Raw genomic sequence first — 13,726 nt, 5'->3', positions numbered from 1 at the left:
GGTGCACACATCACACGCACCTCACAACTATACACTCTTCACACACCACATCACACGTACCTCACAACTATACACTCTTCACACACCACATCACACGCACCGCTCATCACTTTAAACACTCACACCTACCCATACTCACACACACATTCGTCATATTCATCACAAATCATATATTCACACATACATTATAACACTCATACCTAGATAAACACATATACACACAAGTAATTAAATAATTTTTAATTGACAATGAATACTCTGGAAATGGTAGCTCATGCCTGTAACCCTCAGGAGCTAAGACAGGAGAACTGCCCATGAGTTTGAGGTCTACAAGGGCTACACTGTCTTCAAAAAAAAAAAAAGAAACTTAATTTAATTAGTTAATAAATCAAAGCCAAGCCAACCGAGTGACTGCCAGGAGAGTCAGAGCCAAGCGACAACCAGGAGCAATGACAGCAGTGGCTTCCAGAAGCTATCACATGAGGTTTCTCTGGGAAAGAGTACCTGTGTCCCAGCCAGCATCCACTGCCATTCTCTGTAAGAGATAACACACTGGTATAGCAAACACCGGAACCATGGCCCACCATCATCTGGAGGAAAGAACACCAGAGCTCTGGTCCCACCAGACCTCGAGGAGTGGCCATCACCAGAGGCTCTGCTGTGCCTGAAGGAACATTCAATGAAGCAAAAAATGGTAGAAGACAAGCCCCCTGAAGCACAGGCTCCACCTGTTTCAATTAGAGGAAGAGATGGGTAGACAGCACGGTAAGAATACACTCAATATCATAAAGAGCAAAGCAACATGGCACCACCAGAAACTACTGCTTCTACAACAGCAAGACCTGAAAATTCTAATGCAGATGAAGCAGAAGAAAATGAACTTAAAAATAACCTTATGAAAATGAAAAAGAAAAAGTAACATATAAAAGCAGACCTATCAGAATTACACCTGACTTCTCAATGAAAAAAACACAGACAATAAATGATCTCACAGCAGCAAACCCGAAAGAAGGGAAGCATGCACACAGTTCCACCACTAACAACCAAAACAACAACAAAATAACAGAAACTGGCAATCACTGATCATTAATATCCATTAATATCAATGTACTCAACTGGCCTCTAAAAGACACAGGCTAACAGACTGGATATGAAAACAGAATTCATCCCTCTGCTTCATAAAAGAAACACACCTCAACCACAAAGGCAGACATTACCTGAGAGTAAAGGGTTGGGAAAATTTTTCCAATCAAATGGACCTAAGAAACAAGCTGGTGTAGCTATCCTAATATCTAACAAAATACACTTCAAGCTAAAATCAATCACAGGAAAAATCCATCAAGAGGAAATCTCAATTCTGAACATCAATACCCCAAAATACAAGAGCACCCACATATGCAAAAGAAACATTACTAAAGCTTAAATCACACATTAAACCCCACACACTAATAATAGTGGGAGACTTCAACACCCCACTATCACCACTGGACAGGTCTACCAGCCAGAAACTTAACAGAGAAAGACAGAAACTAACAGATGTTATGATTCTAATGGACCTAATAGACATCTATAGGACATGTCCCCCAAACACAAAAGAATATACCTTCTTCTCAGCACATAGAACTTTCTCAAAAATTGACCACATACTCGGAAACAAAGCAAACCTCAACAGATACAAAAAAAAAAAAAATTGGAATAACTCCATGTATCTTATCAGATCACCATGGCTTAAAGTTAGAATTCAACAATACTAAGTTCAGAAAGCCCATAAACACATGGAAATTGAACAACACTCAATTGAATGAGCACTGGGTCAAGAAAGAAATAAAAAAAGAAATTAAAGACTTCCTAAATCTCAATGAAAATGACCACACAACATACCCATTTTATGGAACACAATGAAAGCAGTGCTAAGAGGAAAGTTCACAGCACTAAAGGCCTACATAAAGAAGCTGGAAAAATCCCACACTAGCAAATTAACAGAACTGAAACCTCAGAATAAAAAGAAGCAAATTCACACAGGAGGAGTAGACAGTGGGAAAAAATCAAATTGAGTGCTAAAATCAATAAAATAGAAACAAAGAAAACAATACAAAGAATCAATGAGACAAAGAGTTGGTTCTTCAAGAAAATCAACAAGACTGACAAACCTTTATACAAACTAACCAAAAGGCAGAAAGAAAATACAAATTTACAAAATCAGAAATGAAAAGGGGGACATAACAACAGACAATAAGGAAATCCAGAGAATCATCAGGTCCTACTTCAAAAATTTGTACTCCACAAAATAGGAAAATTTAAAGAAAATGAATAATTTTCTGGATAAGTACCAAATACCAAAATTAAATCAAGACAAGATAAACAAATTAAGGAGATCTATAACCCATAAGGAAATAGAAACAGTCATCAAAAGCCTCTCTTCCAAAAAGAGCCCAGGGTCAGATGTTTTCAGTACAGATTTTTACCAGAATTTCACAGAAGAGACAATACTGATACCCCTCAAATTGTTCCACACAACAGAAGCAGAATGAACACTGCCAAACTCTTTTTATGAGGCTGCTGTTACCCTGATACCCAAACCACACAAAGATACAACTAAGAAAATCTCCCTCATAAACATTACTGTAATTTCTGCCTCCAATGCTAAGGAGATCTAGGTATGTGGACTCTGGTCCCTGTCATTTAATAGATTTTGGAAACTATTTGGTCTGTACTCAGATATACTTTATTTATCCTTCTGAGATCTCTGATAGTATTAATGGTGAAGACAGTTATAATGTCAATTTAATAGCAAAAGGTATCCAGATTCTTCCACAAAGCTATAGCCAACTTGTTAGCTAGGACTCAAAGGTGTGAGTCTATACCTCCTGTTTACAGACATCTGTTATCTGCTCTTTTTCTAAATTTTAACTTCTGTTCCTAGATTAAACTTATCTCAGTAGGCTTCCACTTGGATGGCAGAAGCATCTAAGCATCAGTTGCTGACTACTACCTGCTCTGAATGTCGGTGAACCCTGGACTTCCTGAAAGCTGATGTGGACCAGGCCAACTGATATTACTGCTCCCTGTCCCTTCAACGGAGACTAATGAGTGCCCCATTGCCTAAATATCCCATCTTTGGCTATCCTTTCAATCAACCTGCTTAGGCCTTGATAACAACGTCCCAGTGTCAGCTTGAAGTAGTTGCAGAAAGAAAAACGTCACCCATGCCCCATGTCCAAAATAGGTTAAAAGGCTGAGTGAGACTCCCTGGCATGGGGGACAAGATAACTACCTATAGTGTCCCTTGATATATCAGAAAAGTATGTCCAGAGTTGTCAATTAATGGATTTATTAATTTAAATAGTTCCATACCTCCATAAAACCTGGGGCAAGCAGGACCCAAGATTGAGTCCTGTCATATGTGCTTGTGAAGGGGAAATGTAGGAGCCAGCCATGATAAGCCATATATAAAAAGATCAACCAAAGGAAGTTCTTTACTTCCAACCATTATCACCTGCCAGAGTAGGACTCAGCCATCAAAAAATTTAATAGAGGCCCGAGTCTCAGTAATTTACCCTAAAGCAATACCTGTTTGCAGGAAGAACCACAAGCTGAGATTACCCAACCACCAACCAAGAACAGACCATCAAACATTCTAACCGCTGTAGATAGGACCACCTGTCAGCACACACTCACCAGGACACCCCTAGACAAATGTCAGCCAATCAAGGGTCCTGAACCTCAGAAACCCCTCACCCCCACCTTTACTACTATAAAAACCCAATTCTAACTGAGCTTGGGGCTCTCCGTTTATTCCAATGCGTTGGACATGCGGAGAGACCAAGTTTGCAAACTTGCATAAAATAAAAGCTCTTTGCTTTTACATACGGGGGAGAAAAATATTACTGCAAAAATACTCAATAAAGTACTGGCAAACCAAATCCAAGAACACATCATAAACATAATCCACCATGATCAAGTAGGCTTCATCCCAGAAGTAAAGGGATAATTCAATCCATCAAAGTAATCACCATATAAATAAACTGAAAGAAAAAAAACCACATGATCATCTCATTACAACACCCCTTCATGATAAAGGTCTTGGAAAGATCAGGAATACAAGGAACATTCCCAAACATAATAAAGTCAATGTACAGCAAGCCAACAGCCAACATCAAACAAAATGGAAAGAACCTCAAAGCGATTCCAATAAAATCAGGAACAAGACAAAGCTGTCCACTCTTTCTATATCTATTCAACATACTACTTGAAGTCCTACCTAGAACAACAATAAGACAACAAAAGGAGATCAAAGGGATACAAACTAGAAAGAAAGTCAATTTTTTGCTATTTGCAGATGATATAATAGTATATATAAGTGACCCTAAAAATTCTACCAGGGAACTCCTACAGTTGATAATAAACACCTTCAGTAATGTGGCAGGATACAAGATTAACTCAAAAAAAAAAAAAAATCAGTCGCTCCCTGTATACAGATGATAAACAGTATAAGAAAAAAAATCAGAGAAACATCACCTTTTACAAGAGCTACCAACATAAAATATCTTGGGGTAACTCTAACCAAACTAGTGACAAACCTGTATGACAAGAACTTTAAGTCTTTTTTTTTTCTTTTTTTTTTTTTTAAAGATTTATGTATTTATTATGTATACAGTGTTCTGTCTATCTATATGCTTGCTGGCCAGAAGAGGGCACCAGATCCCACTACAGATGGCTGTGAGCCACCATGTGGTTGCTGGGAATTGAACTCAGGACCTCTGGAAGAGCAGTCAAGTGCTCTTAACCTCTGAACCATCTCTCCAGCCCAAGAACTTTAAGTCTTTGAAGAACAAAATTAAAGAGGATATCAGAAAATAGAAAGATTTCCTACGCTCATGGGTTGGTAGGATTAATACAGTAAAAATGACAATGTTACCAAAACCAATCAATGTTACCAAAGCCATCAAAATCCCAGCACAATTTTTCACAGACCTCGAAAGAACAATACTAAATTTCATATGAAAAAACTAAAAAACCCAGGATAGTTCAAACGACCCTGTACAATAAAGTACCATCCCTGACTGTAGCTTTGTATACAGGTTGGTATTGGCGTAAGGACAGGTGAACCAAAGAAATTGAATGGAAGACTCTGATATTAACCCACTATCTATGAACAACTTTTTTTTGACAAAGAAGCTAAAACTATAAAATGGAAAAGAAAAGGCATCTTCAACAAATGGTGCTGGTATAACTGGATGTCAACATGTAGAAGAATGCAAATAGAGCCAGGCAGTGGTGGCACACGCCTTTAATCCCAGCACTTGGGAGGCAGAGGCAGGCGGATCTCATGAGTTCAAGGCCAGCCTGGTCAACAAGAGCTAGTTCCAGGACTGGCTTCAAAGCTACAGAGAAACCCTGTCTCAAAAAACAACACCAACGGGCTGGAGAGATGGCTCAGTGGTTAAGAGCACTGGCTGCTCTTCCAGAGGTCCTGAGTTCAATTCCCAGCAACCACATGGTGGCTCACAACCATCTGTAATGAGGTTTGGCACCCTCCTCTGGCGTGCGGGCATACATGGAGGCAGAATGTTGTATACATAATAAATAAATAAATCTTTAAAAAAAAACAACAACAGAAAAAAAAAGAATGCAAATAGATCCATATCTATGGCCATGCACAACACTCAAGTCCAAATGGATCAAAGACCACAACATAAAGCCAGCCACACTGAACCTCACAGAAGAGAATGTGGGAAGTACCCTTGAACGCATGGGCACAAGAGACCACTTCCTAAATATAACAGCAGTAGCACAGACACTGAGAGAAACAATGAATAAATGGGACTCCTGAAACCGAGAAGCTTCTGTAAAGTAAAGGACACAGTCAACAAGACAAAATGGTTGCCTAGAGAATGGGAAAAGATCTTCACCAACCCCACATCTGACAGAGGACTGATCTCCAAAATGTACAAAGGACTCAAAGAAACTAGACCTCAAGCCTGGCGATGGTGGCGCGTGCCTTTAATCCCAGCACTCGGGAGGCAGAGGCAGGCGGATCTCTGTGAGTCTGGGACCAGCCTGGTCTACAGAGCTAGTTCCAGGACAGTAACCAAAGCCACAGAGAAACCCTGTCTCGAAAAAACCAAAAAAAAAAAAAAAAACCTAGACTTCAAACTATCAAATAATCCAATTAAAAAATGGGGTACAGACCTACATAGAATTCTCAACAGGAGAATCTCAAATGGCTGAAAAACACTTAAGGAAATGCTAAACACCATCAGCCATCAGAGAAATGCAAATCAAAACAACCCTGAGGTACATCTTACACCTGTCAGAATGACAAAGATCAAAAACACTGATGACAGCTTATGCTGGAGAGGATGTGGGGTAAAGGGAACACTCATCCATTGCTGGTGGGAGTGTAAACTTGTACAGCCGCTGTGGAGATTAGTATGGCTATTTCTCAGAAAATTAGGAATCAATATACATCAAGACGCATCAATACCACTTTTGGGCATATACCCAGAGGAGGCACACTCACACCACAGGGACATTTGTTCAATTATGTTCATAGCAGCATTATTTGTAATCGCTAGAACCTAGAAACAACTAGATGCCCTTTAACCAAAGAATGGGTAAAGAAAATATGATCCACTTATATAATAGAGTGCTACTCAGTTGTAAAAAACAATGGCATCTTGAAATTTGCAGACAAATGGATGGAACTAGAAAAAACCATCCTGAGTGTGATAATCCAGACCCAAACCGGGTGGTGTTGGCGCACGCCTTTAATCCCAGCACTCGGAAGGCAGAGGCAGGCGGATCTCTGTGAGTTCGAGACCAGCCTGGTCTACAAGAGCTAGTGCCAGGACAGGCTCCGAAGCTACAGAGAAACCGTCTCGAAAAACTAAAAAAAAAAAAAAAACAAAACAAATATATTATGTACTCACTCATAAGTGGATTTCAGACAAAGGACAGACATCCTACTGTCTACAATCCCAGAGAAGCTAGAACCCTCTTCCAGAAACAGATGGAAACAGATGTGGAGATCCACAACTAACTACTGGGCCGAGTTCCTAGAGAATGAAGAGAGGAAGGAGTGATAATATAAGCAAAGGGGTCAAGACCATGATGGGAAAAGTCACAGAATCATTTGACCTGAGCAAGTGGGAGCTCACTGACACCAGACTGACAAATGAGGGACCATGACCCTGAATACAGGTGACGCCACTGGCAGTGGGACCAGGATCTAACCCTAATGCACGAACTGACTTTGTGTAACCTGTTCCCTATGGAGAGATACCTTACTCAGCCTAGACACATGGGCCCAGGGGCAGGGAAGAAAAGGGGGGGCTTGGTCCTCCCTCAACGAGGAGATGAGACAGACATAGTTGACTTCCCAGGGGAGGCCTTACCCTCTCTGAGGAACATTTCGGGAGGTGAGGTAGGGGGAAGGTGTGGGGAGCAGGAGGAGAGGGAAGAAGGTTGGGGAACTGGGATTGGCAAGCAAAAATTAATTAATGTAATTTAATTAATTAATTAAAACAATGAACTAAACAACAGAAATACTAATATGTATTCCATTATGAACACAGTAGGGTTTAGCAACAGTGATATTTTGGCAACTGTAAATTGGCATAGAAATGTTGGTGATATCCATAGATGACAGGCACAGATTTTGCCAATATGCACAAAAACATGAATTTACCAACTTTTCAGAAATATATAAAAATGATATAACATTCTCCAAAAATTAGCCCTTTGATTAATTCTGGATTCCCTAAGGTGTCCCAAGAACACCAGCTAAAAATCATTGACCCCAAACCTTAACCAAATAAAATGAGTAGGGGGCTGGAGATGCTCAGCGGTTAAGAGCATTGCCTGCTCTTCCAAAGGTCCTGGGTTCAATTCCCAGCAACCACATGGTGGCTCACAACCATCTGTAAAGAGATCTGGTGCCCTCTTCTGGCCTGCAGGCATACACACAGACAGAACATTGTATAATAATAAATAAATATTTAAAAAAAAAAAAACAAATGAGTAAAGTTCTAGATTAAAAAAAAAAAGATCACATGGTAGAAGTAGAGAACTAACCCTTGCATGTTGTCCTCCGGCCTCCACATACTCACTGTGGCATGAGTGCACACACATATACACACATGTGAATTATATAGTCCATGAATCACAGGTCATGAAAAGCTTTTTCTCAAAAGTCATCAATAGCTAGGTATGTTGAGGCAGGCTTGGAATCCTGTCTGGGGAGGTTGAGGCAAGAGTATCAAGTTCAAGACTGTCCTTGACTGCATAGTAATTTTGAAGCCAGGATAAGCTACATGAGAAAAGTAAACGGGCCAGGAATGGTGGTGCCCACCTTTAATCCAACCACTCAGGAGATAGAGGAGAATCTCTGTGAGTTCTAGGTCAGTCAGAGCAACAAAGTGAGACCCTATCTCAAAAATTACTTAATCAGTTCCAGTAAAATAAAGAGCTGGAAGACAGTTCAGTCTATAAAATGTTTGCTATACAAACATAAGGACCAGAGTTTGGATTTCCAGAACCTACATAAGAAGCTTGTCTCTAATCCCACTGCTCATGAGGAAAAGACAGGAGCATCCCAGGGGTTTGCTAGTCAGCCACATAAGCTTAGTCAGCGAGCTCCAGGTTCAGTGAGCAACAAAACATAAAGTGGGAAGTCACTGAAGATGTTGACCTCGGGACTACTTATGCAACTATCCTCATACACATGCATATGAACATACACACACACACAATTATCAATAAACATGGCCCTAGTGGCACAAGCTAATCCGAGCACTAAAATTCATAAGGAAAAGAAGTTTATTTAAATTGACCATTGTCAAATAAATTAGTAATACATCTACCATAAAGTTCAACAAACAGCTACGTTATAAATAACAATATTGTAAAATCAGGTACAAAAAAACTAACCAATAAAAATAGAAAAAAGAAAAAAGGAGGTTCAGCTTATTATATAAAGAAAAACAAAGTTTACCTTCCAAGAGTTTTTGACATGATGTATTCATCTCTTAATTCCTTAGGATAAACTGACTGATCGTCTACAGTCAGATCAAAAAATACAAAAACTACGGGGGGAAAAGGACAGAAACGGCCTCGTTAATTCATGGTTAGAAAACTGGTTCTAAAGTTTAATTAAACAGAATATAAAGAACTATATTTATCATGTAATACAAAATAAATTTTTTTTTGTTTATTTTTGTTTTTGTTATTCAGGCAGGGTTTCTCTGTAAAACAGTCCGGACTGTTCTGGAACTCGCTCTGTAGACCAGGCTGGCTTTGAACTCACAGAGATCCACCGGCCTCTGCCTCCCGAGTGCTGGGATTAAAGATGTGCGCCACCACTACCTGACCAAAGTGAATTGTTTTTAATCCATGAGTCAGCAAGAGAGCTCAGTAGATAATATAACTTGCTATGCATGCCTAATGACTTGAGTTTGAACCCCAGAACCCACAGTGGAAGAAAACCAACTCCCAACAGTTGTTCTCTGACCCTATATATATAACACAAAAAAAAATCTCTCTCTCTTGCACGCACACATACACACAAATAAATGTAAATAGATAAGTTGGAGATGAGATAGATTAAGACATCGTATATTACCCCCTGGCTTCCACACCTGCACAAACACATACACTCACAGAAAAAACTCAGCACTCAGGAGGTAGAGGCAGGCAGATCTCTGAGTTCAAGACCAGCCTGGTCTAAGCACGAAATTCCAGGACAGCCATATAGTGAGACCTTGTCTCAAAAACAAATTAAAAGCACAACTCAGGCAAGAGAGTTAACTCCTGAATGCTACTGAATGCTAACTTAATGTGACTGATTTAAAGCATAATCTATGAAGTCACAAAAATCTCCCTTTACAGAGAAATTAAAGAAAACCCATTAGCAGTATGACAATAACATTACCTTTATTTCTACACAAAGAAAGTGCGATTTCAGAGTTGTTACTCAAAGGACGGCGTTTCCCTTTCCCTATGAGCTCAGTGTTTACAAAGGTTCCATTCCCGCTGTGATCTTCTATATACACAATGTAAGAATTTTTAGGGCCCATTTCCTGAAATAGAAAACATTTAATTTCTATTGGTGTCTTTTCTTTTCTTTCTTTTTTTTTTTTTTTGTTCTTCAAAACATTGTTTCTCTGTGTGTAACAGTGGCTGTCCTGGAACTCATTCTGCAGACCAGGCTGGCCTCGAACTCATAGAGATCCACCTGCCTCTGCCTCCCCAGTGCTGGGATCAAAGGTGTGCGCCACCAGCACCATCACCCTGCTTAATTTCCATGTTTGAACAGCAGGGATTAATACTGCAAGACACCCAAGAGCAATGGCTAGATCACCAGACCTCCAAGGAGAAGTAACCTTCACCTACCCTGAAGATGCGGAAGTGCTTCTTGCTGTACGTCCGATACTTCTCAGTCTTTCTCAGCAGTGGTCCATCAAAGCAATACTCACAGCTTTTATCCCTCCCAAACCAGTAGTTGTCGCTAACACAGTCTGTTAATACAAAAGCACACAGCAGAGGACTGGAAGTTCATACACTAAACATTCAATCGTGCTAACTGTAGGGAGGAACCAGTTCTGTGAAGAGGTGCACATGTGACCCCAGCATTTGGGAGGCTCACAAGAGGACAAGCTCAAGGCCACTCTTACCTACACAGAAAGACTGTCAAAAAAGAAGTGTGGCCGGCGGTGGTGGCGCACGCCTTTAATCCCAGCACTTGGGAGGCAGAGGCAGACGGATCTCTGTGAGTTCAAGGCCAGCCTGGTCTACAAGAGCTAGTTCCAGGATAGGCACCAAAAACTACAGAGAAACCCTGTCTCGAAAATCCAAAAAAAAAAAAAAAGAAGTGTGTAAGAAGGCAATCAAAAGTATAGACTTGATCACCAAAACCTTTAAAATTAAATATTGGGGAACACTAAGATAGAGATCAGTGCACAGTGTACATAGCATATTCAAGGCCCTGGGTTCAATTCCCAGCAACAACTAAAAAATAAAAAAATTTAAAAAGGGGGTGGGGGACAATCATACAATTGCTTCGTTTTGTATGAAGGTTTTGGGGTGTGGTTAGTTGGTGTTTACAGCAGGGTCTCATATACTCCCAGCTGGCTTCTAATTCTCTATGTAGCCAAGGATGACCTTAAATTTCTAATCCATATGCCCTCAACTTCCCTGGTGCTGGATTTGCAAACAGGGCCAACCACTCCCGTTTATGTGGTGCTAGAGATGAAACCCAAGGCTTTGTGCATACTAGGCAAGTGCCTCCAACTGAGCCACATCTCTAACCCTATCTGTTTGTTTATTTGAGAGTATCACATAGTTCAGCTGTACTTGAACTTGCTTTGTAGCTGAGGTTAGCCATGAACTCCTGATCCTTCTGCCTCAGCTTCCCACAAGCCAAGATTGAAGGCATGTGCCACCACAACAGGCTGTAACACTTTAACAGGGTTAAATAGCTGGTGGCTTTTACATACCATGAAATGAAAAGCAGTCATTAAAACATCTAAAATAATTTTATGATTTTGAAAAATAATTGTATCTAATTTCTTGCATATTACCTTCCTGGGGCTTCCTATTACATTCAGTATAAAATCTAGAATCTTCATGGCCTGCCAGACACTCAGGTCCAGGCACTTGCCTCCCCCAGCCTAGTAACAGATACCACTCCCCTTGCTAACTACCCCCAGCCCCACTGTCTCAATTTCAATGCCCAAGCAAGCCGGGCACACAATATTCCTGTTGTGTAGCAGCTTCCTCAAAGGGTAAAACATCCACCTTAGAGATAAGCACTTTAAGTCACAGGGTGCAAAAAGGAAGGAGAAACGACAAAATATTTTAGCAAAGGATATATATAAAAAGGCAAAAATAACGGGTTCTTCCTTTCTTTTAATAATTTTTTTAAAGTTTTACTTTATAGGCATTGGTGCTTTGCCTATGTGTATACCTGTGTGAGGATGTTAGATCCCTAGAACTGGACTTAACAGGCAGTTTTGAGCTGCCACCTGGGTACTGGCAATTAAACCTAGGTCCTCTGGCAAGAGCAGCTTAACCTCTGAATCAGCTCTCCTGCTCCCAACAATAGGTTGTTTTAAAGAAGAAACAACTCCATACTGCAAGGAAGTTCCTTAAGGCAGAAAGTAAACAAATCAAAATAACTTCTGACCAGATTCCCTAAGTCCCTCTCTCCCCAAAAGACAAAACAAGCTGCAAAGAAGACTCTCAGACCATCAAGGTGCCCAGAAGAAACAAACACCAGACGAGATGCCTGGAAGAGGCAGAGAGCAACTGAGCCATTGGGATAGGACACCGTTGAACCTGCTGAGCTGCCTACAGGCTGTGTGCAGTGTGTGCTGGGACGAACCTTTGGCGATGCGGCTGTCTTTGAGACACCTCTCATCCATATTTCTCTAGGTAACGCCAATAAAACTTCAGTGCTATCCATACGATGTCCTGTCATCATCAGTTGCTCACTTTCCCCATGAACAGGATCACAACACTCCCTGCTTCCTCTCTCCTGGGTTTGCTTTCCCCAAGAACAGATCACACAACACACTTTCTCTCTCCTCTTGCATGTGTACACACATGAAAGTCCAAAACTGAGTCTGGACTACATCTCCCCTAGGCTTTCCACACAAGCAGACCTCCGTTTCACTACCTTACCTATTATCAACAATACCCTGCACTGATACTCTGCAAAGATGGGCCCTTATTTTAATTCCTTGTCTACTCTCTCCTGATACCTTATTCAAGAGTGCAGCTCCATGTGGTAGTGGTAGCACCACATGGTACCACCAATATCCCTTATAAATGCAGGTTCAGAATTGCTCAAAATATATTAGCAAGGTATAGTAGTTATGTCTATAGTCCATACTTGTGATCCCAACATCCAGGAGCCCAAGGAAGAACTGCTTGCTATGAGTTCAAGGCTACAATAGGCTATTTAGTGAGTTCCAAGCTAGGATAGGCTATAGACTAAGGCTCTGTCTCCAAAAAGCCAAAGTCAGGCATAGTGGTAATTCTATCACTTGTGAGGTAGAGGCACGAGGTTGAGATTAATGGCCAGCCTAACACACATAGCAAGTTTCAGGTCAGCCTAGGTTTCATAAAACAAAAAAGAGAGTAAGACTTGTATATAGAAATGTATAAAACATTGTACAAAGAAGCTACACTAAATTCAGACTAAACTCTGGGAAGATGCCACACAGTCATAGATTAAAGATAATATGGCTATTAACATTCATTCTTGCTGGGTATACTGAAACAACTATAATCCCAGCACTGAGGAGGCAGAGGCAGGAAGATCTCTATGAGTTCCAGGCGGACACAGAGAAGAAGCCCTGTCTCAAAAAAGCAAGAAAAAAAGAAAAAAAAGAAAAAGGGGAAACAGTGTTGCATGCTTTCTTGCTACTAAGTGCATCTATCCCATTATTTCTGCTTCCAACCTTTGCTGCTTCTTTGACCTCCAGTTCACTAGGAATCCTCCAAGCTGTCAATACCAAACTAGAACTGCTGAGACATCCAGGCTTGCAAACTGAGCGGCTACTAAGCTCTCAGTCTCTGCAACATGAAGAGAACTATTTTTGTTGTTGTTATTTTTGTTTTTCTTTTTTTTTAAATTCCATTTTATTTCTCTCTTGCTCAAGGCAGAGCACCAGGAGAGGTGTATGAATGTAGGGCACGGTTGAAATTTCCCCTGCTAGGAGCC

At 40.6% G+C, this 13,726-nt stretch overlaps 1 protein-coding gene across 1 annotated transcript in view; it reads right to left on the bottom strand.

Moving 5' to 3' along the window:
• The window catches only part of Chek2 (checkpoint kinase 2), a 44,353-nt gene that overhangs the window by 26,717 nt on the left and 3,910 nt on the right, over positions 1–13,726 (bottom strand). The window contains exons 3-5 of the mRNA XM_013349068.1: positions 10,393–10,517; positions 9,932–10,079; positions 8,996–9,086 (exon numbers count right to left, since the gene is read on the bottom strand). Coding sequence (XP_013204522.1) covers positions 8,996–9,086; positions 9,932–10,079; positions 10,393–10,517 — 364 coding nt within the window. The remainder of the gene's footprint in view (positions 1–8,995; positions 9,087–9,931; positions 10,080–10,392; positions 10,518–13,726) is intronic.

This window comes from Microtus ochrogaster, chromosome 2, assembly GCF_000317375.1.
Source record: "Microtus ochrogaster isolate Prairie Vole_2 chromosome 2, MicOch1.0, whole genome shotgun sequence".
NCBI classification, from domain to species: Eukaryota; Metazoa; Chordata; class Mammalia; order Rodentia; family Cricetidae; genus Microtus; species Microtus ochrogaster.
This window is presented reverse-complemented; position numbering and strand designations above follow the sequence as displayed.